At 38.4% G+C, this 27,509-nt stretch overlaps 1 protein-coding gene across 4 annotated transcripts; it reads right to left on the minus strand.

Annotated features, from left to right (window-relative positions):
- Window positions 1-300: 300 nt before the first annotated feature.
- Window positions 301-27,196, minus strand: UBE2J1 (ubiquitin conjugating enzyme E2 J1). 4 transcript variants are annotated; one of them, XM_072926632.1, is made up of 8 exons: window positions 27,088-27,196; window positions 17,540-17,613; window positions 15,776-15,907; window positions 15,134-15,218; window positions 13,629-13,734; window positions 11,651-11,780; window positions 7,873-8,004; window positions 301-1,367 (listed from the first exon to the last, which is right to left on the minus strand). In XM_072926632.1, exons 1-8 carry the CDS (start codon window positions 27,179-27,181, stop codon window positions 1,095-1,097), a joined length of 1,026 nt encoding a protein of 341 aa, XP_072782733.1. In that variant the 5' UTR covers window positions 27,182-27,196; the 3' UTR covers window positions 301-1,094. The 4 variants fall into 4 exon arrangements, with proteins under 4 accessions (XP_072782733.1, XP_002195471.3, XP_072782734.1 ...); XM_002195435.7 differs by lacking the exon at window positions 27,088-27,196 and adding an exon at window positions 26,750-26,915; XM_072926633.1 differs by lacking the exon at window positions 27,088-27,196 and adding an exon at window positions 26,770-26,902.
- Between the last annotated feature and the right edge of the window lie 313 nt (window positions 27,197-27,509).

Below are 27,509 nucleotides of genomic sequence, written 5' to 3' on the forward strand. Positions count from 1 at the left end.
ATATTGATTTTAGGTTAAGATTAAAAAAACCAAAATAATTTAAAAACCCCTAAAAAAAACCAAAACAAAACAAAAAAAAAACCCCAGAGAAAAAAACCCAACCAACCAACCAAAGAAACCCTCAGACAAACAAGAAACAAACTGCCATGTGATACTTGAAACATATCCAAAGACTGGCTCGAAACTTTATTACTAGCAGGATTGTAATAAATACTTCTGTTAAGCATGTTCATATATATGAGAATTTAAGTATAATAAGGTTTAAATTTTCTTTAGCAAATAAAACCACACACGAAACAATCAGTTCAACACATTATGTATATTTCTGGTATAATTAAAAGACAACAGCTCTGGGTAAATAATTATATTACATATTTATAACTATTGCAAGAATAAACATGTTTTGCATAATCTTCAAATTTTAGAAACAAGATATACAGTTGAAAGTACTAGAAGAGGACATTCAAATCTTTCAAAAGACTACCCAATCTTTATTCTGAAAAATAAAAATCAAAATAATGCAAGTTGTTTTCTGGCACCTACTTTCCTCCCACAGTCCCTTCCCCCTTCCACACACACAAAGCAGCATAACAACCAATTTGTGTTTCACCTCTGGAAATGTGTCATGGCAAATAAAAGCAGTTACAAAACTGTATTCCCTCTAAATTAGGAGTTCACAAAACACATAGCAGTGACTCATTTAATAATCCCCTCTTCAATGCCAAATCTTATACTAACTTAGATGGGGTACTTATATGAGCATTTATGCCCCATAAAAAATTGAATCAACCATTTTTAAAAAAATCTTCTTTTACTAGTTCATAAATTATTCAAATTTAGTCCCATCCCATATGCCTTAATATTACTATTCCACTGCACCGTTTCTCCAAGTATCTAGTGGGCACTCAATTAAAACTCATAGTTTACATGTCCAACTTTGCTTTTCCTACAAGTAATGTATCTGTAGGTACATTAACATTCATAAGGATTTAAGCGCAAATACAAAAAGTAACCTTTGTAAACAGTTCTCATGTCATAGCCAATACAGAAGGTTCAGTGAAGCATTCAAGTCACTGTTGTTAGGACAAACAACCTTATAACTCAAACACATACTCGTTAGCCAAACATATTCTACGAAATATGAGAGCTGCCAGCGCAAAGGTCAGCAGGACAATGAGCACGGTTGAGCCCGTGTGGTTGGTGTTGACTCTGGGCTGCTGTGCCCGGTTGAAGTCGGTGGAAGCTGGGGCCCGTCTCTGGCTCTGCTGCTGCGCGCGGCGCTGCCGAGGGCTCAGCGGGGTGCTGGTGCTCGACACAGCTGGAGTATGCTCCTGGCCAGCCACTGGACTGCCACTCTGGCTTTCAGGCTAAAAAAGAGAGGTTGAGAGTCATCAGACAATACAGCACATAAGATTAGCAAGAGATAAAATCATAAGGACTAAAATGTGCTCTTCAGATAACTGTTAATACATGTCACTAATAATTACAGGATTGTTGTAGCCAGTTGTTTTTGTCCATACACTATCCTGAGTAGAAGTGTATTTCAAGCTGAAAATCAGCGGTCCTATAGACAAGAGAAGGTTGAAGGAAGTCTGTCAAACCATAGTTGTGTTAGAGATTTCAAATATCTTTGTCTAGGATTTGTTTTAACTCTTTGCTGCTCAAGAAATCTTTAACAATCCTCTGAGTAGTCATATCTCTGAGGATTTGCAATGTCACCTATACTGAAGGGGAAACAAGATGGGGAAGCCAAAGAAGGATGGAGAGAAGTCCAAGAACTGTAATTAAGTAATGCTGCAATGCTTCCTGTGGAGAGCTGGGTCCAGAAGTCTGTTCTCATCACCACCATCACCACTGAAAAACCAAAACAAAAATCCTAACCACAAACACCTGATCCCAGCAGGCGTTCCTGAGCACAGCACATGTGCAAGCACTTACCTACTGTCCTCTACTGGTCAAAATCAGTCTGACATTACAAGTACTAAAAAACATGCTTTGGCAAATGATACTCTGTTCATGAGAATTTTATGCTGAAAAAAACAAGTTTCACTCTTATGAACTAGAAAATATGACATCTGATCTCCCATCAGACTTATCTTGCTTGCAATACTGAAAAGCTGAAACTTCCAATGTTTAATATTAAAAACAGTAGTACACAGCAGTCATTAGAAATAAGCATTTTGACAAGGTTAAGTTTAAAAGTGTTTTAAAAAAAAGAACCTCTGAGAAAAAACTGCAGGCTTTTAAAATTTTTAAGTCTCATTTTCAGTCATCAGAAAATAAGGTTTTCTGATATTCCTACTTAAACCAATTTGTAACTATTTTCCAGAGTTAGCTTTCTCCTCCTTTCCTTCTAAAGGATTATGATTACACCAGGTAAAACTAGAATTCTTGACATTTTAGATTTTTTCCCAAGGCCTTTTAATGGACCCAATATCCATAACCTTAAGAACTGCTTCAGCCATCCACTATACCCATAAAAGATAAACTTTCCACATGACTCCATGGGGCATGCCCTCAACTGCGTATCAGGAGAATCCACAAGACAGTGAATAGTACTTGGTCTTGTGACTCTTCTGTGTGTGGACAAAGAATTCAAAATTTCCACCTAGTCGGTGATTTGTCCCACCCAGGGAAGAGGCCTTCCATTCCTACCTCCCCATCATTAGTAGCTCCCACAGTTTATCATTGGCAAGGAAGTACTGATGCAATTACTCCCCACATTTGACAACTTGCCTGTTTACACAGGCATCTTGCCTAAATAAGCAAAGCAACTTGGGTAGCTTCAAAGAAAAATGTTTTTAAAAGATACATTTTATCAGCAGAGACAGCCAAGAACACCACAAACAGCCTGTTGTGATTTCCAGTACACTGCAGAAGAAAGTAATTCTGCTTCTCACATGAAAGCTCCTCATGCCAAGGAAAATAAAGACTTGACTTGAGGAAGCCTAGTCTCTGAAAAATGAAGTTCCTAGACTCATCTACATTCCCATCATCCAGAAGGTGAGAGGGAGAAAAGTGAATTTAGGACACAAGAACTATCAATTCAGTAAGCAATGTTTTTCTTCTTCAAACAGTTTTTAAATATATAAAAAAAGTCTAGAAATATTCCTTATCCTTCATCTTACTGACAAAAGTAACTAGCACTGGCTGTCACACACATCTTCTCAATACCACAGAACTTAAATTTTAAAATAAAACACAAGGACCCTATTCTGAATAGAACAATCTGTCATACACTGACATGAACAGATCTGTGATCCAAGAGAAATCTCACTGACAATTTCAAGGCTTTAAGTTATTTTTCTGAGGAAATTATAGATGGATTGGGCCAGCAGCAGACCAAAGGCTTCACCCAAAGCTCAGCTAATGCACCACCTTGGGACTCCAAACATAATCAATGGCCAACTATTACCGGACATGCAGAAAAAAGCTAAAAAAGGAGTGATCATGACCCGATATAAATTTGGGTCCAGGTGCTACAGTATCTTAAATAATAGCAATAGATAGATGGATAGATAGATGGATAGATAGATAGATGGATTGATTTTTTTTTTTTTTTGGTTTGAAGACTTAAGTGTTAAGAATCTCAAAAATGGCAGATGGGCTGCATATTTAAAAAAAAATCACAAACATCTTGTCTTCAGCTTAATGGTAAGTCTTTAAAATCCTTGTAAGCAAACATTACAAGACTTTTAGACTAACACAACACCTCATGTGACACAATTTTCATTGTTTCTGCCAAATAACGGTTTCTGCCAAACCATATGGGAAATATGGATGAAAGCTTAACAGAGTAAAAATAGAAATATTAAATAATAGTTACATTATAGCCACCTTTAGCATCTGATCTTTACAGACATTTAATACACATGTGTCACATTATTACATACTATTTATATTCTTACTTGTCATATTATTTCTGAAGCTTCTGAAACTGTTAGGTTTGATAGAAAACTTTGCTCCAAGGACATAAGAAAAATTATTTGATGAACAAGCTATTTCAGTAAAATATACTAATATTAGAACTAACAAAATCTTGTCTTGTCTAAAAAGAAGCAAGTAAGGAAACTTATATCATGTTCAGTCTTCTGAAAAATGCATTAATTGTATTCTTTGTATCTCCGGGCCATTATTTTTAAAATTTTTATCAGGATAGTAGAAGGGTTAAATAATTATCTTAGAAGGGATGTTTTAAAAATACAGCAAACTCAGGAACTCAGAACCATATAAGTCCTCTGGGTTACTGAAGCCTCTTTCACTTATACTAATGATCTGGGGAGATGCAGAAAACAGGACAGGTGAAATACTTGTTTGTCTGTACAACTTCCAACTGAAGAACTGCTGAAGTTTGACACAGATTGGCTTAATGGCTGATGTGAAAAATGCCTATTTTTTAGTGAATCAAAGTTGGGCCAAGTATTCTCAATTGTGAAGACATTTAAAGTGGTTGCTGTAGTATTACAAATCTAAGACAGCACTTAACAGAGATAAAGGGAAATACTTTTACCAGTATTTCAGCACTTATGATTAAAGGTAAGGGCTTTTATAAATCTCATGCATCAGAACACAGCCTCATTTTCTGACAGAAAACTCCTTCATCAGCTCAAAGTAGCTGACTTCAGTTACACTGTTTATTTTATCACCCCTCATAATGCTTCATCCACTATTATCAGTGCAGGTCACTACTATAGGATATTGTTTAGTAACAGGTGTACTGAGGCTTAATGTAGTCCCAGGTTAGCAGGAAACAACCTAACTACAGTTTTTAATTTGTTACTTAATAAAGTTCACCAGGCATCTACTTTATTCATTAACTATAAGCCCCAAGGTGGGACATCTATCCATATCAATACACCAAATGTATTAGTACAGATTTAGTGGAAGTTCAGACACCCATAATCCACACAGATTTAGTCTGTGCACTCAGGGGAGGACAGAAATGCAGCCCACCAGCCTCTGCTGCTGGGTAAACTGCACTGTGCTCCAGCCTCCACTAATGAGTCCCACTGTGACCAGAGTTTTGGTACCAAAATTTAGGTGACCACTGGACCCAAGTCCCACCTGATTATTTATAATATATTCCTTCAAAAACATTGTTTTTCTCAGAGGTGGAAGGACCTTAATACTAAGGGCAAATACTTTTATCAAGCCAACTTTCAGCAGCAGCACCTTGCTTGCACTTTGAACACTCAGACAAGAACAATGTACCATTACTTTGCCCTGAGTAGACACCAACAGCTACTACAAATAAAATAAAGTACTGTCAGAAGTAGTCTAGTCAGAGGTGTTCTCGGCACTGGGTTCAGACTCCTCAGAAATACTATGCATGATGCCTTAGGTAGACTATTGTTTTAGTTTAATTAATGCAAAAGACTGTTTTCTGCAGCTCTGTATCCTTTTAGATGAGTTGCTGTGGCAGCATTTTCCAGAGCAGTGTTGTTCCTTTCCTTGATCTCATGCTGCTGTACTCATTGCCTTGCACCTGGCAAATCTCTATAATGTAGGGAGTGCACGGACAAACACATCCATGCAGCAACTACACAGTAAGTATTTTCAAAGGGCAAGAATCTGTAGACTGAAGTACTGAGTAACACAATGACAGCCAAAACATAAACAACAGTTTCAAACTGAGTTTTGAAATCTGAAAAACATATGCTTAATGGAAATACTGTAAGACTTAGTCCTTCTTTAGTTAGTGAGGCTATAATGCTTTCCCTAGGTGAAAGATGACAGAAGGGAGAGCTAATTAAAAATATCTCTTTTTCTGATGGAATGAAAAATTCTCTCTTCAGGAATAAGGCCGCACATGGAACAAAGAAATGGACACGAAGTGATGCCATGGCAGAGACTCATTTCAGAGTGTTCTTCACAAAAGAATTAAGTTAGCACTATCCCAGAAATGACATTACTGTGCTGGCAAATATATTGCATTAACACATTTAAACATGTTTGGCCTTTCAAGCAACTTAAAGGTAAAAAAATAATGGAACAGAGAATTGTTGCTGGAAAGAACAAACTCAAACATGAAGCAAACTCAAACATAGTAAAACACAGTCTACATATTCCTTCACTTTCACCTAGAGGTGACCCCTTCCTTAGCACCTATATACTATTGTGTCTTTAATGAACAGAAGAAATGTAACATTCAGTTTCTTTTTTTATTGCATGATTACTTCTAGTATTCACCTCTATATTGACTAGAAAGACAAAAGGTTCCATGACTTCAGAGTGAGACACATTAATCTACAATATCAGAAGTTAACACAAGTTAAAAAAGAACTCAGCATTGGCCCTCAAAGAGAGTAAACCTGGCAAAGTTTCTAGAACAGCTTTTAATTAAAGTACACATTTGTAGACTAAGTGGCAAACATTTTATCCAGAAAGAGAGAATAACATGTTTTGATGTTACCCACATCTAACACAACTTAATAAGGCAGAATTAGGTCTTTACACAAGAAGTCAATAAATGGATTTTACACATACAAGAAACCCAGATGAGTAGAAAAGATCTGAGGTTTGCATGGGTACTCTTTAACAGCTCTAAGCAGATCAAGGTCCAGTGTGCCCTACTTTGAAATGATTTCTATTACCTTTCACATAAATAAGAACACAAAAATAGCAAGCTCAAATTCCTTAAAACAGTCTTTCCTGTTACACATTTCCTTCTTCCACTGTGTGGCTATTTTCCACTACTGAATAACTCCAGATAATTCCTAACAGTCAAAATGTGGCAGCTCAGAAACACAGGTGTTGATTCAAACTAAAACTAACAATCCCGAATATTAGCTCAATTCCCTAAAACATGAACCCTTTTATAATTTACAGTTAACCACATATATTAATATTTTTACATACATTTATATGTTTATATGTTTAAAGGTCTCATTTTCCATAAGACTTATCTTCTGAAAATTAAATTAATCATTAATTATTAAATCAGTATAATTGATAAAACCCGTTTTCTTAAAAATGTGATTAATTAAAAAAATCTCTCTCCTCAAGAAAATGCCAGCAATGCCTTGGAGTGTGAGATCTTTCTACTATATTAGCCAGGATTTATAATAAGAAGAATATAATAAAATAGTTTAATAAATCCTGAACAATCTGGAAGAATCCTTACTGTGGGAGGCAAGAAAGATTGCTATTAGCATGTTTATATTTCTACATAGCTTGAAAACATGTTGCAAACACACAACAGATGTTACTGGACATGTTGTAGGTTTCTTAACCAATCTGCAGCCCCATCCTCTCTAAAAAAGTCAGCTTAGCTGGGATTTGCCTGCAATTTATCAGTGAATTTAGATTGCCTTTGCAACAGTCGTAACAGCAGCTGCCTTGGCCCACCATCAGACCTCAGTCACTTCTGAAACCTTTATGTAAGCCCCACACCTAGCATATTAAAATATAAGTGTCATATTTCAAATGGTAAGAATATTTTAGACTTACTTAAGAGGTTATAAAACCCAAGAAGATAGTATTGATTGATATTTAAAAGCTACAGGTTATCACTGAAATATTTTTTGCCTCTAAGAATTTTGTAGGAAAAACCAGAGCTATATTACGCAGATGGTAAATTGTAGTGCTTCAGACACCATAAAGTTTTAATGAACACTTAATGTAATTAAAGGAAACATTGGGAAGAACTGATAAAAGAACATGATTTCTTGTTTCAAGAGAAGAAAGTGAAAACAGAGGTTGCTATTACTAAAAATGATTCAGCATACTATTTGCTAACAGATTTTATATAAAAGTATGCAGGTGTTCCAGCATAAGTAAGCGAACCACATACTTCAATCAGGACTCAAATCAGTTTAAGAGGACCAATTTCATGTTCAAACTATGCCCAATAAAGCTCAAAGATGGACATACCGTCGCACTTGTTGGATCTGGGAATGCTCTAGCTGCACCATCCTGCTGGGGCTCACGTGAAGCAGCAGAGTGGTTCAGTCCAGATGTGTTTGAGGGCTCAGCATCAGATCTCCTGGATGAATTGACCTCTGCCTACAAGAAGCACACATGTACACTTCACAGACAAGATCAAAATTGCTCCAAAACTATTTGACTTATTTTGGAATGTGTATTCCATTGTAGAGAATATGAGGCTTACCAAAATGTAATAATCAGGTGTGCCAGTTGCATTTCAATGACACAGAAACAAGTTTAAGAAATTCTCATTCTTTAAAAGTAAGACTGCAAATGTGCAAACAACGGTTTAAAAACCAATTTTGTTTGCACATAACAAATATAACATTCAAAAAAAGTACAGATGTAGAGGGCAAAAAATAAAATTCTTTAGAAGATTCAGGACATTATGCCAGAATTACACAATTTTTAATACTTTTGTTTTGCATGTCCTTAAGACAATGCTAGCCTACTGCTGATACAAGTGAAGTAGCACAGCCTGTTCCTCCACAGGACTAAAGAGCCTCTAGTGAGTGCCAGTGTAAACTGGCTATACTGGTTTCAGTACCAAAGTTGCCTCACAGACAGAATGGGCATATATGCATGACACTACACTGGGTAGTACATGCACACCAGTGTCCAGTATTCAAATTTCAGCACAGAGCAAAAGAAAAAATTCAAGTCTTGCAATACTGCTTTCATACACATTTACAAAATGTCTACTACACAAAATTTCCCCCAGAATTTAGGTTTCATGCTTAGGAAATCTGAGACAAGAGATCAGTAGGGACATGTAGAAGAACATGAACTCCAGTATATATGGCAACAGTAATCTCTTGGGAATGGAAAAGTACATACTATCATAGTGTGGAACTGAAATACTTCTAAAATTTACACATCACCTCCCAAGTCATGTGTCTAGATCCCAACTTATTACAAAAATGACAACTTCAAATCTAGTGACTGTCTTAAAATGCAAGCATAGATAGTGGTGGTAGTAGTAGCAGCAATAAATACAAACAGTGTATTAGAAAACAACCAGTTATAGTGATAATAAACTGGTAAGATCACAGTACAATAGTCTTTCATGATACTATTTTTTGTGAGGAAATTAAGTTCTCTGTTTCTTCATATGTATTACCTCAAGAGAATCCAAAAAATATGGCACTAACACAATCTGGAGATGGATTTAACATTTAAAAACTTAGAATCTTCTAAGAACACTGCTGTCTCTTTGCACTGACTATTATGAACTGTAATATTAGACAGGAAAAGTTATGATTCAAATATGGATCATCAACAAAGCAACACAGAATTATGAAACATTTAGACAGGAATGGAACTCTAGATGTCCCTGGTCCAACTTTCTCTAGAGTCATTTCCAGACAAGTTTTGAGCATCTCCAAAGCTGGGTGAGTCCAGAGTCTCTCTGGGTAGTCTGCGCCAGCATCTGACAACACTCAGGGTGAATCTTTCCTATATCCAATCACAAGTTCCCGGAACCCATGAGTACTGATTTTCATACTCTTGTTTCTTTCAAGATGAGCTTATTTCATCTTTGCTGTTAATCTCTATAAAGCAATACCAAATGTGCATTTGATTTACTTTAGCGTATGAAAGCACTAAGTCTAGTATCTAGACTGAAGTCAGACTAATATTCAAAAGATGACAACATATTTAAATGTAACAATAAGGGTGAGCAGAGAATTGATTTTATTGCAAAATATGCCTTGTGATGGCAACATGAAGGTAAACCACACTGTTTTACAGTGATACATATGCTATCAGTAATTTTTCTTTTCCTTTTTCCTTCTTTAAGCAAAATGGAATTTCTGTTATGTAACACCTAGAAAATTATTTGGAAGTCAGTATAAAACTGATACAAAATATAATTTACTATTAAAACAGACAGGAACAAAGGTGGCTGCTCACAGAAGCAGGAAAACCGTAATGAGAAGAGGAGTTGGGGTTTTTCCCCCTCCTGAATTACATATTCCTATCTCAGTACCACTTTTTAAAAAGTTAGCATCTTGTTTAAAGCTGCAAAGAAACACAATAACCCTGGGATCATCTACACATAATAAGAAATCTCTTATTTAAGGAGGAAGGTAATGCAGAGGTTGCTAGTATATTTTCTAGTAGAGAGGCTCTGTGAAATTATACACTCAATCAGCAATCTGATGTTAAATCTTACCCCATAAATTCACATTAAATGTATCCAAATAATTAAAAACTTCTTTCTTTTCTGCTAGTAATTCATACTATTAGTTTATTAAAAACACATCAATTGAACACCTCCACCTAACAACAAACAGATAAAGTCAAGCAAAGCAGAGAAGCAGGAAGCTTAAAAAACCTCAACCCCTACATTTTGATTTGAGAAGGGAAGAAAGATGCAACCAGAGGACAGAACTGATTTGCCTTCTTAAATTAAAAAGAAAAAAAACCCTCACAATGGATGGTAAGAGGCTGTAGAAACCTAAGGCTTTTTTTTCCTTTTTTTTCCTGACAAGTGCTCTTAGGAAGTAGTGTCAAGCATATAGATACATGGAAAACACCTATATTCTTTAAAGACTGATACTTCTAAGCCTTGAAATTTAAAACTGAAAAAGGTATGAAATGTAAGTTATGAGTTCTTTCTCACAAAAGAAAAAGCCAAACAAAACCAAACTTGGATATTTCTAGAATTTCTTTGAAGATTAGCAATTCTCAAAAATCAATCTTACAACTTTAAACCCTTATATATTCTAAAAAAGCCAGAAGGCAATCCATTGTTTCTCCACGTAGCTGAGCTTTAAAACTCTGTCCCTGTTTTTCTCATCTTTGTAAAATATTTGGAGATGTTTTTATTTTAAGTGTTATGGCACAGGAATATGCATGTCCTGCAAAAATGGCAGGAATACTCAGAAGATAATCTTTACTCTCCTTTACACACAAAAAAAAGTAAAAAGTAGACGTCAGGACACTATTAGAAGAACATAGGTGATAAAAAGGGATATATTGGCAGCCCTGACCTTAGTGACGATGTGTTCTGCACTAATGCCACGTTGTCATAATGTAACTGTAGTTCCCTGCTCTCATGCACAGTAGTCTTCTTTAGTGGCTGATTTAAGAGTTTAGTGCAAAACGCAGTGAAAAACAACACTGTGCATGCAAGACATGCAATTCTCTAAGGAATGTATTTGTCTAAACAAACCTTGCTTTCACTGAAACACAAGCTAGAGAACACATTTTTCGGTCACAGCAACTTCCATACCAGAGTTCAACTTTCAGTATCTTCAGATAGTAGCAGAGTACTTCAAAAGAATTTGCAACCATTTTTCAGTAGTAATATGTTTTATTCCTTCCATAATCCAAAAGGAAAAAAAAATCACAAAGGTAAAAATTTAGGTTAGCTTTGCCCAAACTTTCATCACACTTTTATGATACAACTAATTCTGGAGAATTTAATCAAGTTATTAGTGTTGGAAAATGTGGAAGTAAAAGCAACATAGGCAGTTCCTACCACAGTGGTCACCACTAAAACTAATCAATCAATGCTTGAGATGTACAACTTATTAAGTGGCAAATTTCAAGAGATCCATTCTTATTTTCTTTCAGACAATACTGAGGAAACAGGCTTCCACATAGCAATTGATGAAGGTTTTCTGAAATGATGAATGTTTCTGTGATTTACAAGTTTTTTCTCAGTATTTTCTTTTCTACTTCTATGCAAGACAGATCAAAGTTTAAACGGTGACTTTACCTTGAAGCTAATTTGTCTGGCAAGCTCTTTAGCCTCCTTGTCTGCCTGGCTTGACACGCTTCCAGATGTCAGTGGTAAGAGGGCTGTCTTCATAGATGTGCCACACATTTCACAACAGAAGTCTTGTGACCTGCCCACAAAAGACATAGCTCAGAATAGCATGTTCTCAGTGTTCCTGTGTGCTTGTTTAATAAACTATTTGCAGAACAATCCACAGAAAGACAAGTGGTGGCAAGGCCAGTAGCTTAAAGTACTTCCCTCTGCCTCAAATCACACTATCTTGAAAAAATATGTTGAGAATTATCTGTATTACTAACACAAATTGTCTCAAGTCATTTAAGAAAGTATTAACAACTGACTTAAATATCACTATTATTTATACTTTATTAATAATTTTTTACAATTAAAATACTTATATCTGCAACAAATAAAAATGATAAATTATAAAGATTTAACTATTATTACAAATGTTATACTGGACATAGATTGGAGCTTGCACCTCCAATCCAGGAATTTCAGCTTCTTGGAGAACATAACCTTCCCACATCACCTCTCTATAGGGCACACTGCAAGTGGCTCTCCAAGCTAGTGAGGAATCACAGAGACTTGACAGGACAGTATCATGACTAACCTACCCCACCGACTCACTCCTGTTACTGAATGCTACTGAAAAGAGCCTGGCTCTACCTTTTTTACAACTCCTTTCAGATAATTGTACACATTGATATGATCTCTTGAACCTTCTCTTCTTCAGGCTGAACACTCCCAGCTCTTTTACTATCTCCATGGATGAAACATGTTCCAGCCTCTCAATCACCTTCATGGCACTGCACTGAATTATCTCCAGGATGCCCTTATCTTTCCTGTACTCTGACCTGGTCACAGTCCCACCTGAAGCCAGCACTGCTGATGTCTCACCAGTGCTGAATACTGAAATAGGATCACTTCCCTTGACTTGCTGGCAATGCTCCTCCTCGTGCAACCCAGGACACTTCAGCATTCTTTACTGCGAGGGCACCCTGCTGCCTCAGGATCAGCATAGTGACCACCATAATCTTCCCTTCCAAGCTCCCTTCTAGTCAGCTGATATTATTCCTCTCCAGGGGCAGGACTTTTCTCTGACATTCCTCTAGCCCACTGAGGCTCCTCTGGATGGCAGTACAACTTTCTGGTGTATCAGCCACTCCTCCCAGCTTTGTGTCACCAGCAAACTTGCTGAGGGTGCACCCTGTTTCTCATTATCCAGGTCATTAATGACACTGAATAGCACTGGCCCCAGCACTGATACCAGGAATATACCAATAGTGACCAGCCTGCAGCTGGATTTTGTGCTGCTTATCACAATCCTTTGAGCCAGGCAGCTCAGGCAGTTCTTAATCTCCCTTACTGTCCCCAGCTACCTAGGCTGTACTTCATGACTGAGGATAAGGGAAAGAACACCAAAAGCCTTGCTAAAGTCCCTATAAACAACATCCACCGCCCTCCTTTTGTTCACTAAGCTAATAATTTTATCATAGTCACAAACCTAATCTCAAGTTAACTTCTTAAAGATCATTTAGAAGAAGTTGCTTCAGAATTTTGAAATAATTTCACTATTAAATACAATTATACATCATTATTTTGGTGGTCTTCTCCCCCACTTACTATCAATTCCATCATACCCACTTTCTCTCCATGCTGCAATTAGTACTGTAACACAATGTTAATTACATCTCCAAGTCTGAATTTCAGACAAACCTCTAATATGACCACACAATGCTGGAAGGAATGGAGTGCTCTCAAAACATTTTGCTTGACTGCAATTTCCAAGTTTGCACAATAGTCAGAGAAAAAAGTGACTACACATACAAGACATCAAACTCGTTTTATTTGGAATAAATGCAATAGAATAGACTGATGTAGCTTATTTTCTACTCAATGCATTACCCTAAAAGTGAATTAATGTAAATGTCCCTACAACAACAACCTTAGCACTTACTTCTTTGCAAGAGCTCTTCTTTCTTCTGGTGTGTAATCTAGAGATCCTATTGCTCCTTCACCTTTGGTTGGCATAAATCCAATGATAGCTAGTAAAGCTGTTCTTACTAAAACGGGAAAACAGAGATAGAAACAAGTTGGCAGAAACAAGAGTTATGTAATCTCATTCCACAATCAGGAAAGTTGCATTTCTGAGTGCAAAACTTCATCCTGCCAAGTCTGAACTTCCTACAAGCAGCAGTAGTTTGGGGTTCTTTTTGGTACACTGCACGGCTTTCTTAATTTTGTTTTGACATTACATTGTAAACAAAGAAAAGGCCACCAGCCAACAGAGAAGAGAAAAATAAATTGTCACAAAAATGTTGCATTGAGTGTTCCAGACTTTAAAAACTATGAAATAAGGTAAAGCAGAACTAATATACAAAAAGGTGGTTGTAGGAAGAAGGGGAGCAGGGGGAGAGGAAAAACGAAAAGGTTCACAGGGAATTCTTTTTTTTTTTTTTGCATCTGTTTTCTATTACACACGAATTCTGCAATTTAATGTACACATGCTCAGAGTTTTTCTTTCTTGCAAAGTATTGCAGAATTTGTTCCTTTTATGTCGTCATAATAGGGGAAGGAACTCATGTAAAATATTGGTAACTGCTTGTAACAGAATTGTCATCTGAAGCATCTCTTTTGACAACATCTGTACTTGGACTTTGTTTTACAGAAGTAATGATACTTAAGAATTCAAGACACTTTGCTAATAGATTTGGTAAATAAATATCACATAAGTACCACAGAAAAGAGACAACATATATAGAACTACTTAGAAACACAGCATTTTCTACTCTTAAAAAATCATTAGAGACTTAACAAAAGTTGAAGAGTGGTCTGCTAGAAAACTCCTAAGATCTTACCAATATATTTTAAAAGTGAAACTAATATAGAAATAACTGATATACTGTACTCAGCAAAACTAGAATTACTTGCACATAAGCATATTGCCTTGGATGAACTGTGTCAGCTCTCAATTTCTGTAATAACAGTATTTTTAAAAACAAAGAGATGATTTAGTTATTTTGAACTCTGACCACATTATCTTTCCTCTTGAGTGCTCAGAACCAAATAATTAGAACTGAAAACTTCATTCTATTATTATTCAAGCTGGCTTAGTGATCACGCAAAAACAGGGTAAAGTAACAGGATTTCTTTTATAAGGAAAATTTTAAACAAAACACACAAAGAATATTCTAAGTAGTCTGAGAATTCTTAATGCGTATGTATCCAAGTAAAGAAGAGCTTACCATCACCCCTCAGTTTCTCAGTCCCGGCTTTTACTTAGTATGACTTCCAAATCATTCAATTTCATTCTTTTTATGGCCTTACATTTGACAAATTCTCCCCAATACACTCTCAAAATCTATCTCCTTTTCCACTATCAACATTTTTCATGAGATTCTCTTGAGTTTAAAGAACAAGTTGTTTGACAGGGGTAAGATTTTTTAAGGAATTGTTACTTACTACTCCACGAAGGCTGCCATGTTTCAGGATGGTGCCCTGAGATGCTTAAACAAATTTTCTTCCCCACTTCAAACCTGCCATTTGCCTTCAAAGGAAGGAGGAGGATACAATAAAGCATGCTAGAAGTTAACTCTTCATAAAAGTCATAAAAATCACAATCAAAAGAATTCCATACACAAACAATATGTGACAATCATACTACTGATGACACCACAAAATTGGCGTTCAGCTTGCTGAAAACAAAATTCTGTCATCTGAGTCTCTTAATGCATGAAGAAAACCTTCTACAAAACTATGCACAAAGGAAGGCCTTTGCCTCAAACTACAGGTCTGCCTCCCAACATCTGAGCAATGTATTCAACAGAAACCAAGAGGGCCCATGGAGAAACAGAAAAACCAGACAACCACATCAGCAATGTGATTGCTTCTGGAGGAAAGAGCATTTATTAGGCATAAAGCTTCGTGCAATTAAGAGATTACCAAAATAATCTTGGAAGACTTTGGACCGTCAATTATGCTATACTGTGCCACCTTTCTTACAAAAATAACATCATGTTAAATGCCTAGAATCTCCCTCTCTCTCTGTACCTATGATAAAATTGATAATATAAAAAGGAAAAACTAATGAGCATGCTTACTTACCGTCAGCAAAATAATGCTGGGTGGTTTCATGGGATATTCAGGTGGTAGCACTATTCGCCCATGATAAATCCCTCCATCAAAATCTGAATCTGGAGGGCCTCTAACAGTGAAGTGCCATTCAAAAAGATTATCCTAAAAATGTCCCCATCAAATGGAAGAAGGGGAAAAAAAAAAGTGTTCATCAGAGAAATAGACAACTCAATGCCATTTTCTTGAACAAAGACAGGCTGAAGAAACAGTATACAGGCAGAAGTTTTAAGAAGACAAAATCAAATGGAGAGTTAAGAGAATGCAGCAATAAGGATAAAGCATTGTAGGTTTCTGGGAAATTTAGTGCGCAATAATTCGCCAAAAGCCTCAAATTCATTATCCAAATTCTTTATGCTAGCTGTATAAATTATGACAGGAGTTGTACTACCCAACAGATGGAAAACTGAGTCAATTAAGAGTAAGATCCAAAATCTTTAGATCTTTGCCTCAGTGAACAATAATTTCTGGAGAACCAGGGGGAGACCTATACCAAGAAAGAACACTAATGACAGCCTTCCCAAAGCTCCTTCCGTGCCCAGGTCACACAGCCCAGAGAACTCCTATTTTCCCTACTCCACTAACAGTTGTGAAACAACTACTGTACCTTATTGCACAACTTTGAAAGGTACACTTTGAAATTTACAGTTTTATCATCACTGGACATATAAATAACTTCTCTTTAAACATTATTTCTTTGGGCTTTTGAGCTGCGATTTGGGTATCAGAACTTGAGCTGCCAACAACTTCCTCAATATTTACAAGCAGAACAACTCCTACTGTTAGGACAGGAGCCCAAATGAGGCTTGCTGTCAGTGAATGAGATCCCTCAGCTAATGCTGAACACTGGTATTACAGCCCTGGGGCGGCCCACCTAGTTGCAGTTTTTCAAGTATAGGAGACAACTGTCAAGATCTCCTTTCATCTGCCACTGTTCTCTTCCCACTGAGACACTGTTCTACTCCAGAAATAAGATCTTCATGTAGGTTACAAATAACAGCAAGAATTAAACCTCTAATTTTACCACAGGAAGCAGAAGCAAGCTACAGATAAAAACAAGAAGACAATAAGGACTATTTTATAGCACCCTGGAACATGCATTATGTGAGCATGTCAAACATGTTACTTATTTCTGCAAACAGCTAAAAATCAAATCTCCTAACTGAATACCACAGAACACTGCTTTTTTTTTAATTAACCAAGTGAAGTCAGTAGGGATTTCTGTTTAAGCTTCTAACCACCAGAACTTAATTGTCCTCTCAGCCCAAAAACTTAACCAGCTGTTTAGACAAGAAGCTACTCCTTAAGTGAAATCCCCCTCTCTTACAATGCATCCAGAATTGTACACATTTGTGTTTTTCACAGGTTTTCTTAAATGCAAAATGGCAATCCTCAGAGATCACCTTAGGTTAAGTGCTTCAGTGAACAACTCAACAAGTGTGCCAGATGTCAGGTTTGGTACAAAAAGCTTGATTTAAATATTAAGTATTTCCATAGTCTTGGGAAGGTGATGGGGGAATAAACACACCCATGCTATAAAACTACTCATGTGCAATGTTATTAAATACTTTCACCAATACCCTGAACAACAAGATCATTGAAGTTGAATTCTGCTGCTGATTTCCATCATAGGGGAAAAAAATTGTTTTGCTATCATTTTAGAAAAGTATATATTAAATGTATATATTAATAAAACTGCCTAATTACAAGTTCTTGCAAACATATAGAGAAACAAACCTCCAAAGGCTGTGCATGATAATGATCTGTAGGATCCTTCAGTTCTGCAGCCTCTTTCATCAGACGTTTGACAGCTGAAAAAAAAAAAGCATAAGACATGAAAACGAAGAAAATAACTTAATATGCATTGCATAGAAAAATACATAAAACATTTCCTGAAGAACTCTTTTCAGCTAACTAATCTTCTCTAGCAGATTCCAGCTTCTTCACTGGAGTTCATAATTCAAGATACTATATAATTACTTATGATGAATAAACCTTAAATGGGTTATACAAGCATAAAGTTATGAAAAATATGTGCATGGTCACAGTTTCTCAACAATGAACACTGGGACTAAAGTAGTTTTATGTTAGTAATTACACCAGACAGGAGGAAAAACCTACGTATCATTAACAGGGTTTCAGACTACAAGATTTACGAGGCTAACAACATCAATATTTTATGATACAGGACATCATGTGCATCTTTACCAACTGCTGAAAAGCTTTATTCTGACACCTCCCATGACAATTACATGACTACTCCTTCAGTTGAGCAAAAGGAGGTCACAGTAATACTTGAGAGAAATCAACATGTCACCAGTAAGAGGAGATGAAGTTTTATAATAGATTTGAAATATTTGAATATACCCAGCCTGAAAAATTTACCCAGGGCCTCTGCAGTTGGAACCTGCCACTGAGTGTGAACACCCAAGTATTCTTCTATCATGATCTCAGGATACTCATAGGTAACCTTCTCCAACCTTCCACTTCAGAAATACCAGCATCATCTGTATTTTCTTGTGCCCTCTTTTGCAAGCTCTGTTACATCACTTATACTTCAGGTGCCCTCATGTGCACCACACATTACTAAAAAACTCTGGCCTCCCCACAGAGGAATTTTCCTTCCAATCTACTGTGATAAGTCCTTTTCCTCCTTCACACTTTTGGACAGCTATAAACCATGGTTCAAAGTTTGAAAATTTCACTTCTTACAACCCAAACAGAAAACCAGTAATGTGGAAATCTTGCTGCTGTCGGTTACCTCAGTTATGCTGCTGCCACAGGGAGGTGTCAATTAAACACCTGACAGATCCCACCAGGTCACGTCACAGCTAGCAGCATTCAGGCTCTGCTGAGTAACAGTTTGTCTCTTTCCTCTTCATTAAAGTTTACCAGTTCATTAGAGAGGAATATAAGAAAACCAGTCTAGACCAGAAAAGGCTTTGGACTCAGCATTGCTTCACAGCTAACAAGGCTGGACACTTGCCTTTAGAAGAAGAGTGGCATGCACTAGGATGAGCTAATTCAGGAGTGAACACCTCATGAAGCAAAATGGTGACCATGAGAAAACTGAGACTGTGCGTAACAAAACCTAATAAAGACAGAGGAGTCATGGACAAGGCAGACAACTGTTACTGAGATTTCCCAGCTGAGAGACCAGGACAGAAAACAAATATATTCCCCCATAAAGGCATCATGTGGAGTCACCCACGTTCACCGAGGGAAAGCTATTACAGCATAACACTACTCCACTCTTGGGGCATGAAACAGCAAAATCTAATTTAGCTCTCGAATATCATAGAGATAATTTGCTTATAAGAAGTTTTCAGTATTAAGCAACCCAGGACATCTTAAAAATCTATCAGGTGACCTAACTTCACCCTTCCAATACCTGAAGAGAGCCTACAAGAAAGATGGGAGAAGGATTTTTTTATAAGAGCATGTAGCAACAAGATGGGGAATGGCTTCAAACTGAAAGAAAATAGATTTAGATTATATATTAGGAAAAAATTTATTTCTTGTGAGGATGGTAAGGAGCTGTAACAAGTTATCCAGTGAAATTGTGGATGCCCCATCCTGGAAGTGTTCCAGGCCAGGTTGGACGGAGCTCTCAGCAACTTGATCTAGAGAAAGGCATCCCTGCCCACAGCACAGGGATTGGAAGTAGGTGATCTTTAAGGTGCCTTCCAACCCAATCCTTACTATTATTCCATTATTCTAAGCAGCACATGTGTATGCAGAAAGGCTGAGAGCTGGGGTTGTTCAGCCTGAAGAAAAGGCTCTGGGGAGACTTTACTGTGACCTTTCAATACCTAGAAGATGCTTATAAGAAAGAAGTAACTTCTTACCACAGCCTGTAGTGGCAAGACAAGAGGGAATGGTTTTAAACTCAAAGAGAGTAAGTTTAGATTGGACATATGGAAGGAATTCTCTACCATGAGGCAATGAGACACGGGAACAAGTTGCCCAGAGAAGTTGTGGAGGCCTCATTCCTGGAAGCCTTGAAGGTCAAGTTGGACAGAGCTTTGAGCTGTGACCTAGCAGAAGGTGTCCTTCCTTGAGGCAGGGAGGCTGAACTAGATGACCTTTAAAGATCCCTGCCAACCCAAACTATTTTGTGTTTCTCTTCCCACACCCCTGAAAAATACCAGCTGAAAGGCTGCAAGGAAAAGCCTGGAGCTGTAAAGGTTTGTTCTGAGAACGTGTGATCCAGTGAAGAAAGCACAACATTTGTTTCTTCTTCAAGCCCTGCTGCAGTATTCATGAAACAGTTCTTCCTTTGGCTACCAAAAACTGCAGTGGAAGAAACAAGCATAATTCACAGTCTGCCTGCAATAAGTCATGGTATTTCAACCCACTTAAGTCATTGTGAGTCATTGAGTAAACATTTGGCAATGGCGATTCTGAAAAATCATTTAAAGTTCTAAAATTCTGAAAAACCATTTGAAATAAAGAATCACAGACTGTCAATAAAGTCAAAGAGTATGGCTAATACAGCCAAAAAAAAAAAAAAAGTCAAGACACTGAATTTGTCTAAGACAGGTTTTAGAGACAAAATAATCAAGTTATTTTTTAATGTGACATAACCATCAGCATGCAAAATAACCACACTTGCACAGATACATTCGGTAACACATTATCAATGTTCATCAAAATTAAATCCTGGGGAAATTAAGTTTCTGGACTAGAGATTACAGGAGAGTTCCCACCAATAAGCAGGAGGTGTGGGAACTCTACTGCTCTGTAGAGGAAAGACAGAACACTACAGGTCAGAAGCTCTGCCTGACAATCTGCTCCTTGCGTTACACTGAATAAAATTTTCTGAAAAGCAAAAAACGGATATTAAAAATCTGAGAATCAAGTTTAAAGCCACCAACTTACTTTAGGATTGAGTGGTGGTGGAATAACAATTAATGAGGAAAATTTGTACAATAAATGCATATGTGATTAATATATTTATTTCTGCCAAAAACCATGCCCAGTCAAATTCCACTTTCATCATCCTTTACTTCAAGCTACCCTGAAACTTCAGTACACACAATTGCTTCTTTTGAATATATCTGCTGGTTCATTCAAGTACTCCTACTATGTACTTGTCTGTACCTAGTGTCTGGGAAAACCTTCTGGACACAGAAAACGCAAGTGATCAGTCTTTGTAAACATCAGTGAAACTGCTTAAAGGGATGACAGCATCTGAACATCGGTGGTGTTTTCTTAGTAAATCATTATGTCTTTTAAAAAAAAAGTGGTTGTGCATGACAGTATCTTCCTCAAATGTACAGCAACCTTTTCATTCTGAAATGAATTCTCAAACTTCAGTTTGAAATTTCAGTTCCACTGTTTGAAAAAGAAAGTACATAATGTACAGATAAATAATAGAATCCAGAATAGCTGGCATAAAGCTAGAGATCTCTCAATCTTTCAAGATGACTTATCTAAGCTGGGAAAAGAAGAATAAAACAACCTGACAGCTTTTACTGCTTTGGCTAATGTTTCCTACCTTTTTATTTATGGCTGCTACTATTTTTTTTTTTACTTTAAACAAGATTTAGAGGTCTACTCAGAAGAAGTAGTAACTTTCCCTATGGCTCTGCTAACAAAAACAGCACAAGTAAAGATGCAATTTATTTACTGAATACAGGCTTTTCAGTGAAAGTGGAACTCCCATAAAACCCTTCATCTCAGATAAACTTTTATAACTACTCAAGCCACTTAAATGATTAGTAAAACACAAGTAATCCTTGTTATGTGTTTATCTATTAAAGAGACTACGACTTAAATTAGGAAAAGTATTATACAAAAATAATAGAAAAAAATTATAAAAAATGAAATCACATAAGACAGCTTGAGACAAGCATCATGTCCCTTAAATTACACAAATGTGTCATGGATGACATTTTGGGAGGGTCTTCTTAAATCCAGCTGGCTTTGTTTTCTTCCCCCTTCCACTCTATACCTGACCACTGAGCCAAGAGTGCCTGACCTACAGCCAGTGTAACCACCAAGTGACTTCAGAGGTCACAGTGCAGAGCATCACCTACCTGCTGAATCACCAGTCCCCACAGCAGCCCAAAGCATCTGGGAACCAAACTGCTTTGGCATTTAAAAGAAAATCTCGTTTACTTAAGGTAATGTTTAAATTTATTGTAAGGGGAAAAAAACAGTGAATCACACTCTCAGTAGCTCCAGTGTACATCATTAAAAAAACCCATCAGGATTAAGTTTATACGTAAAGTACCTAGGATTTCTCGTAAAATGACAGCACTTGATGAGCTTTGACATTTTAAGTAAATCACATTTTAAGTGATGTGGTCACTGACACATGTAAGAAAACATATTTAAAACAAAGAGTCACAGTAGCTCTTTGATGTGGAAAATGGTAGTTTTTTCAATGGTATTTTTTGCTGTACTCTATAGAGAATGGTTTATTAAATTTAAATATACAGCAACTCTAACAGGTTCACAGCAACCTGCACAGTGTCACTAGGAGCTGTGTGTCACCTTGTGGATGTATTTCTCTTGGACAGTTTAGAACCTGTGAATGATGTGTGATCATTTGTGAACTAAAAATAAGATAAATAAATCCAAAACACAGCACTGAACCAGCTACTAGGAAAAAAATTAACTCCATCCCAGCCAAGAACAGGACATTCCTCTGGCAGTTCCTTTGACTTCTGCTACAAAACAAATGTAAACACCATTTGCCAAGAAACAGGCCAGCTGTTTTCCATCCTCAAGACCCATAAGCCTCCTGAATAGCTGCTTTACATCTTCACAGCCACATGTACATTTTTTCACATGATCAACAAGACTCCTATACTCACATAAAGTATTAACAACTATTATAAAAACACAAAAAGTTTTAATTAGTCCTGTCTTGCTTTCCTCTCACCCGAAGAAACAACCAATCTTTAGTCCTCATTTCCCTCAGGGCAACAGGAAGTACAGTACTCTTATCGTAGTTGCAATTGAAAACAACTGTTCAGTGATCAACGCAAACGAAGGTAAAACTTACAAAATCCAAGGTGCTTGTTGAACACGTTACGATCAAATAGTGAATAAATTTTTAACATGTGTTCAACATTTTAATTTTAAACAATCTATCCTTATTTCATACACAGAAGCTACTAAGCAGCACAACAGCTACTGGCTATTTCCTATTAGCTGTTCAGTTAATAAAGAACTAATGTATGCTTGTTGGCCCAGATCACTTACTTGTGCAAAATACGCAGTGGAGAAAGAAGTACAGTTTTTAGGAAAAACAGCAATCATATTGAAGATGACAGCTAAGAGGATCACAATCTCAGCATTGTTATGTTCTCTATGCCTTCAAGATCCCAAAGCAGTGCCTCTGGGCAACAAATGCAGGACAGCATGCCATGACTCCTTCCATGTGCTCTCCATAGGGCTCCAGGGCACTCACTAATCAAAATCTTGATGAAGTGGTCTGCTGTAAGCAAAACAAACTCTGCCCCCTCAAAAACTAAAAAGCATGGTTTTTTGTGGGCTCTGTGTGAGGCACTGTATGTAGTTGTTCATAATTCTTCACGTGTCTCTGCTAATACCCACTCAGACACCTGGTCACAGCCCACGCAAAAGTGAGACATCGTCACTACAAGAGCAGTGACTACAAGATTCCGTGTCTGATCTTACAGCAGGCTAAGGGTCACAGCTCTTGGGGGAAAAAAAAAGTAAAGAGATTATTCCAAGTAGCTGTCTTATAAATTTCAGAAAATTAGGGATGTTCCTGAGGCATGAAGAGGATGAAGTCTGTACTTTAGTCAGCTGAGCTTTAATATTGATGGGAGAGGTTTATCAGCCATGTGGCAGCAGGCTGATATACACTGACTAATCCATTTTGAAATCCTAAGATAGAAAATAGCTTGCCCTTTTACAACTGCCAAAAATACACACAAAAATATGAAGCAACAGCTTACAAAGCTTTGCCTTATTGAAGCAATACAAAGAAACCTGAAGTGTGAAGTGTGAAATTTCATCCCTTCCAAAATTAACTGTCTTTTTGGGAAGAAATAAAAAAGAAACTCAAGTTCATAGGCAGTGTGAGAAGACAGCACCAGGTGAATGCTCCCATGGCTCCTTGCTCTTACAGAGGGCAAGTGACAGGAGCTGCTTTGCCATCCCAGACCTGCACTGCCCATGACCTGTACTTATGGCAAACTGAGACGGGCCAGAGCTGCGCTGCCTCTCATCAACAGAGACGTGGTGTGCAGGGGAACAACTTGCTTTGTGTTGTGGAGAGTTCCCATCTTTCAGATATGCTGGGATGAGCTAACTGGCTGTAAAAACAGGGATAAGAAAGAAGATAAACACATTGCCTAGGAGCAATCAGCAGCAGGACAAAGATGTGTAGCAATATTGTTCTTCTGTGGTCTGCTTGAGAGCACACAAACTACAGCAATGGAGAACCTAATTGATCCCCACTCACCAGTCTGGTCTAGCACATTCACAGAAAAGGGATCCAGGTATCAACCACAGATGAACTTCAGCTCCTTCACAACTCTATAGATCTTTATTTTAAGCCAAATTCTGCTATAAAGGCACATGTTTCTTTTAACAACATTTTCCTATTTAAAAATGTATTTTCATCTACAACATTACATTAAAGCAACTTATACTAAAAGGGCTAGTAGAATTTGCCCTTTTAAAATATATTGAGCAGACAAAATCACCATTTGCAGTTTGCTCAAGTCCAAAAGCAGATTTCAACAGTAGAAGCATCTTGTACAGGTACAAAACCATTACTTTTTCTATTCTGTCTCAAGACAGCATGTTCCAAATCCCTAAAGCTGACCTAAAGGTTAGCAGCTTGGTTCTTCCTCTATTAAAGGCAAAGCAACAACAACAGGCACAAGGACACTACTTGTTCTAAAGCCCTAGAGGGCTCAGTTACCAAAGTAATCCCTTCAGTCCACACATGACACAACCCCTTGAAATAGAAAATACAGTGGACTTCTTTTTATGTATTTTAGTGCCTTTACATTAATTGAAATCACCTTAATATTAGAATATTCTACAGTTCCATTGTTAACCTTCAGTTGAATGGCAAGAGTAAGATACCACCACTAAAGTGCACAGGTAACTAGAACAAGATAGGAATTTGTAAAACACACAGAAATATTAAATCATTCCATATGCTCATCTACCAGGTTAGCAACTAAAGTGCCAGACTACAAGTAGTAGCTATACATAATTACTGTCAACTCATTTTAATGTGCAACTGTAAAGAAAAAATATTTATTTAAAATATTTGTTTATATTTATTCAACACCTTTTTGCCCATCTGTTCAGTGAACGATTTCACACATATTGACTATTGAAATCAATGTTTTAAATCATTATAGAAATTTTTAAAGTTATTTATATAATTTACAAACTTTCACTATCTATATGGAAAGAAATAGTTTAATAAATTAAAATGCAACCAAACATGCTCAAGTTGGAGAAAGAATATTAAGCCATTGTATGAATTATTTATCTTTTCCCCTCAAAGTTCATCTTGCTATGGAACAGCAGGTTCCAGCTGGTTTTCAGCACCAAAAGGTGCTGAAAATCAATTCCAGTAAAGGTAATTTTCTCTTGCATAGAGGGGGGGACAAGTAATAATAAAGGGGAAGAACATTTCTAAATTAAGCCACAAATATTTCTCCTCTCCACCCAGATCCCGGGTGCTTGTCATACAGCACACCACCACTGTTTCCCATGACGTGGCAAACCACAACCAGTGAGCATGTTTGTGTGGCCTTCTAAATTCACATATGCCACACATCCTGCATATCTCCCCAGAAAAAGTATTCCTTTCTGACATTTTAAATGACAACAGGTTCATCATTTGCTTAGTGAGCCTTCTTATCTTCCAGTTATGCAACCTGGGTGTGAGGCTAAGTGACACAATTTAACAATAGACCCATCATCCGCATGAGGTATGTTTGTAAACAAGCATGTCACTGACATTTGTAAGGTACAAGTCATCATAACATTCAGTTTCTCCCCACCTCTCATGCTGGAAACAGGACGGTATGATTAAAAAATAAAGCTACTATTCATCACAATAACATGAAGCGGATAATGGCTATTTCTCAACACCCGGTCAGGCGAAAGCAGGGGCAGGACAGCAGCCCGCACACAAACCCTCGCAGCCCTCACTTCGGCAGGGCCAGCCCGCACACAAACCCTCGCAGCCCTCACTTCGGCAGGGCCAGCCAGGCCTCCGGCTGTGCAGCAGCTCCCGGGAGGTGAAGCCCTGGCACAGCCGGTCAGAGCCGCTCTCCAGCACAGCCACGGCCTGTCCACTGTCTGCTTCCTAGGAACCAAAGCCTTCCCTTCTAGCGCTGTTTTCTCCACAGCACTTGAGGCGTTTCTCTCACTTCAAGGATACAAAAGAAAGCCCAGGACTTATAGACATGAATTTTAACATGCAAACATGTCAAACCAAACATGTGAACAAACACAGACACACAAGTACACAGAGCCTGTACAGCAACACTTCTGCAAAACAAACTGACGCCACTCGGGCCAAGTTACCCTTGGCAAGCCGTGCCCTCACACGCACCCATTCGGAGTGCAGGCGATGCCCGGGGGAACAGGGCACGGCCACCTGACTAAGCGTTCAGAGGTACGTGTCCACGAACCACCAACACGCGTGGGCACACAGACACGTACACAGACCTGGCGGTCAGGGTGTTTCGAACCGAATTACAGCTCGGAGGAAGGTTTCAACGCCATCGCACTGCGAAGGAGAACCGAACCCGGCCGGCCTCCGCCTCGGCGCAGGGAACCCACCGCCACCGCCACCGCCGCAGCCCCGGCCCTCCTCCCCGCCGCAGCCCCGGCCCCGGCCCCGAGCCCTCCGCCACCGGCTCAGCCCCGAGGCGGGCTCGCCCGCCCGCAGCGGCCCGGGCAGCCCGTAAAGGCGCGGCCACCGCCTACCCGGGCTCTTGAGGTTGTACCGGGCCTCCATGGCAGCGGGCAGCCCTCGCTCCCTCCGCGGCTCCGGCGGCGGGGGCAGGGGCGGAGGAGGAAGGCCGGCCCCGGCCCGGCCCGGCCCGCCTCGGGACACTCCCCTGACGTAGCAGCGGCGGCGACAGCCCCGCCGTGACCGCGGGGGGAGGCACCTGCCGCGCCGGCACCGCCCCGGAACCGCAGCGGGAGGGCCGCGGTGGCTGCGAGTGGGGAGCCCGGCCGCAGAGGTGATGAGGCCAGGTGACCCCGGCCTCGGCGGGTCTGAAACTGGGGCTTGGAAAAGGAGCTCCCAGGAACCCACAGACCCGAGACACTGCACGCCCAGCAGACTTCACTGTAAGACTTAGTAGCACCTTGTTTGTTGGTTTTCAGGATCATGAAAGACTGAAATGACGTCATATGTCAATGGTTATTATTTTAGGCAAGAATTATCAGCAAGAGCTTGACTTGATTGCCACCTTTGCCATACCACAGTGACAGAGGAATATTTACATCTACAACTGTTTCTCTTCCCCGTGCTTGTAGGTGTAATACACTTGGGATAGAACTTTTAAGAACATATAGCTAAGACAGACTCTCAGCAGTCACCATTTCCTTTTGTTTCTGTACAAACTGTAAATAAGAAACAACCTCTTACGTATTTTTCTTCAGCATAAATTCGAAGCTCATAGCTAGCTCAAACTGTCTTTAATCTATGAAACTGTTTTAATTTCATTTTACTTTTATA

The sequence above is a fragment of the Taeniopygia guttata genome, chromosome 3 (assembly GCF_048771995.1).
Source record: "Taeniopygia guttata chromosome 3, bTaeGut7.mat, whole genome shotgun sequence".
In the NCBI taxonomy this organism is placed as follows: Eukaryota; Metazoa; Chordata; class Aves; order Passeriformes; family Estrildidae; genus Taeniopygia; species Taeniopygia guttata.

Coding starts and splice junctions, on each gene's coding strand:
- UBE2J1 (XM_072926632.1), bottom strand. CDS start 27,181: ATGACGTCATTTCAGTCTTTCATGATCCTGAAAACCAACAAACAAGGT. Junction 15,219..15,775: donor CCAGCATTATTTTGCTGACG/GTAAGTAAGCAT, acceptor CTTCCTTTGAAG/GCAAATGGCAGGTTTGAAGT. Junction 11,781..13,628: donor AGAAGAGCTCTTGCAAAGAA/GTAAGTGCTAAG, acceptor TTTTGTGGGCAG/GTCACAAGACTTCTGTTGTG.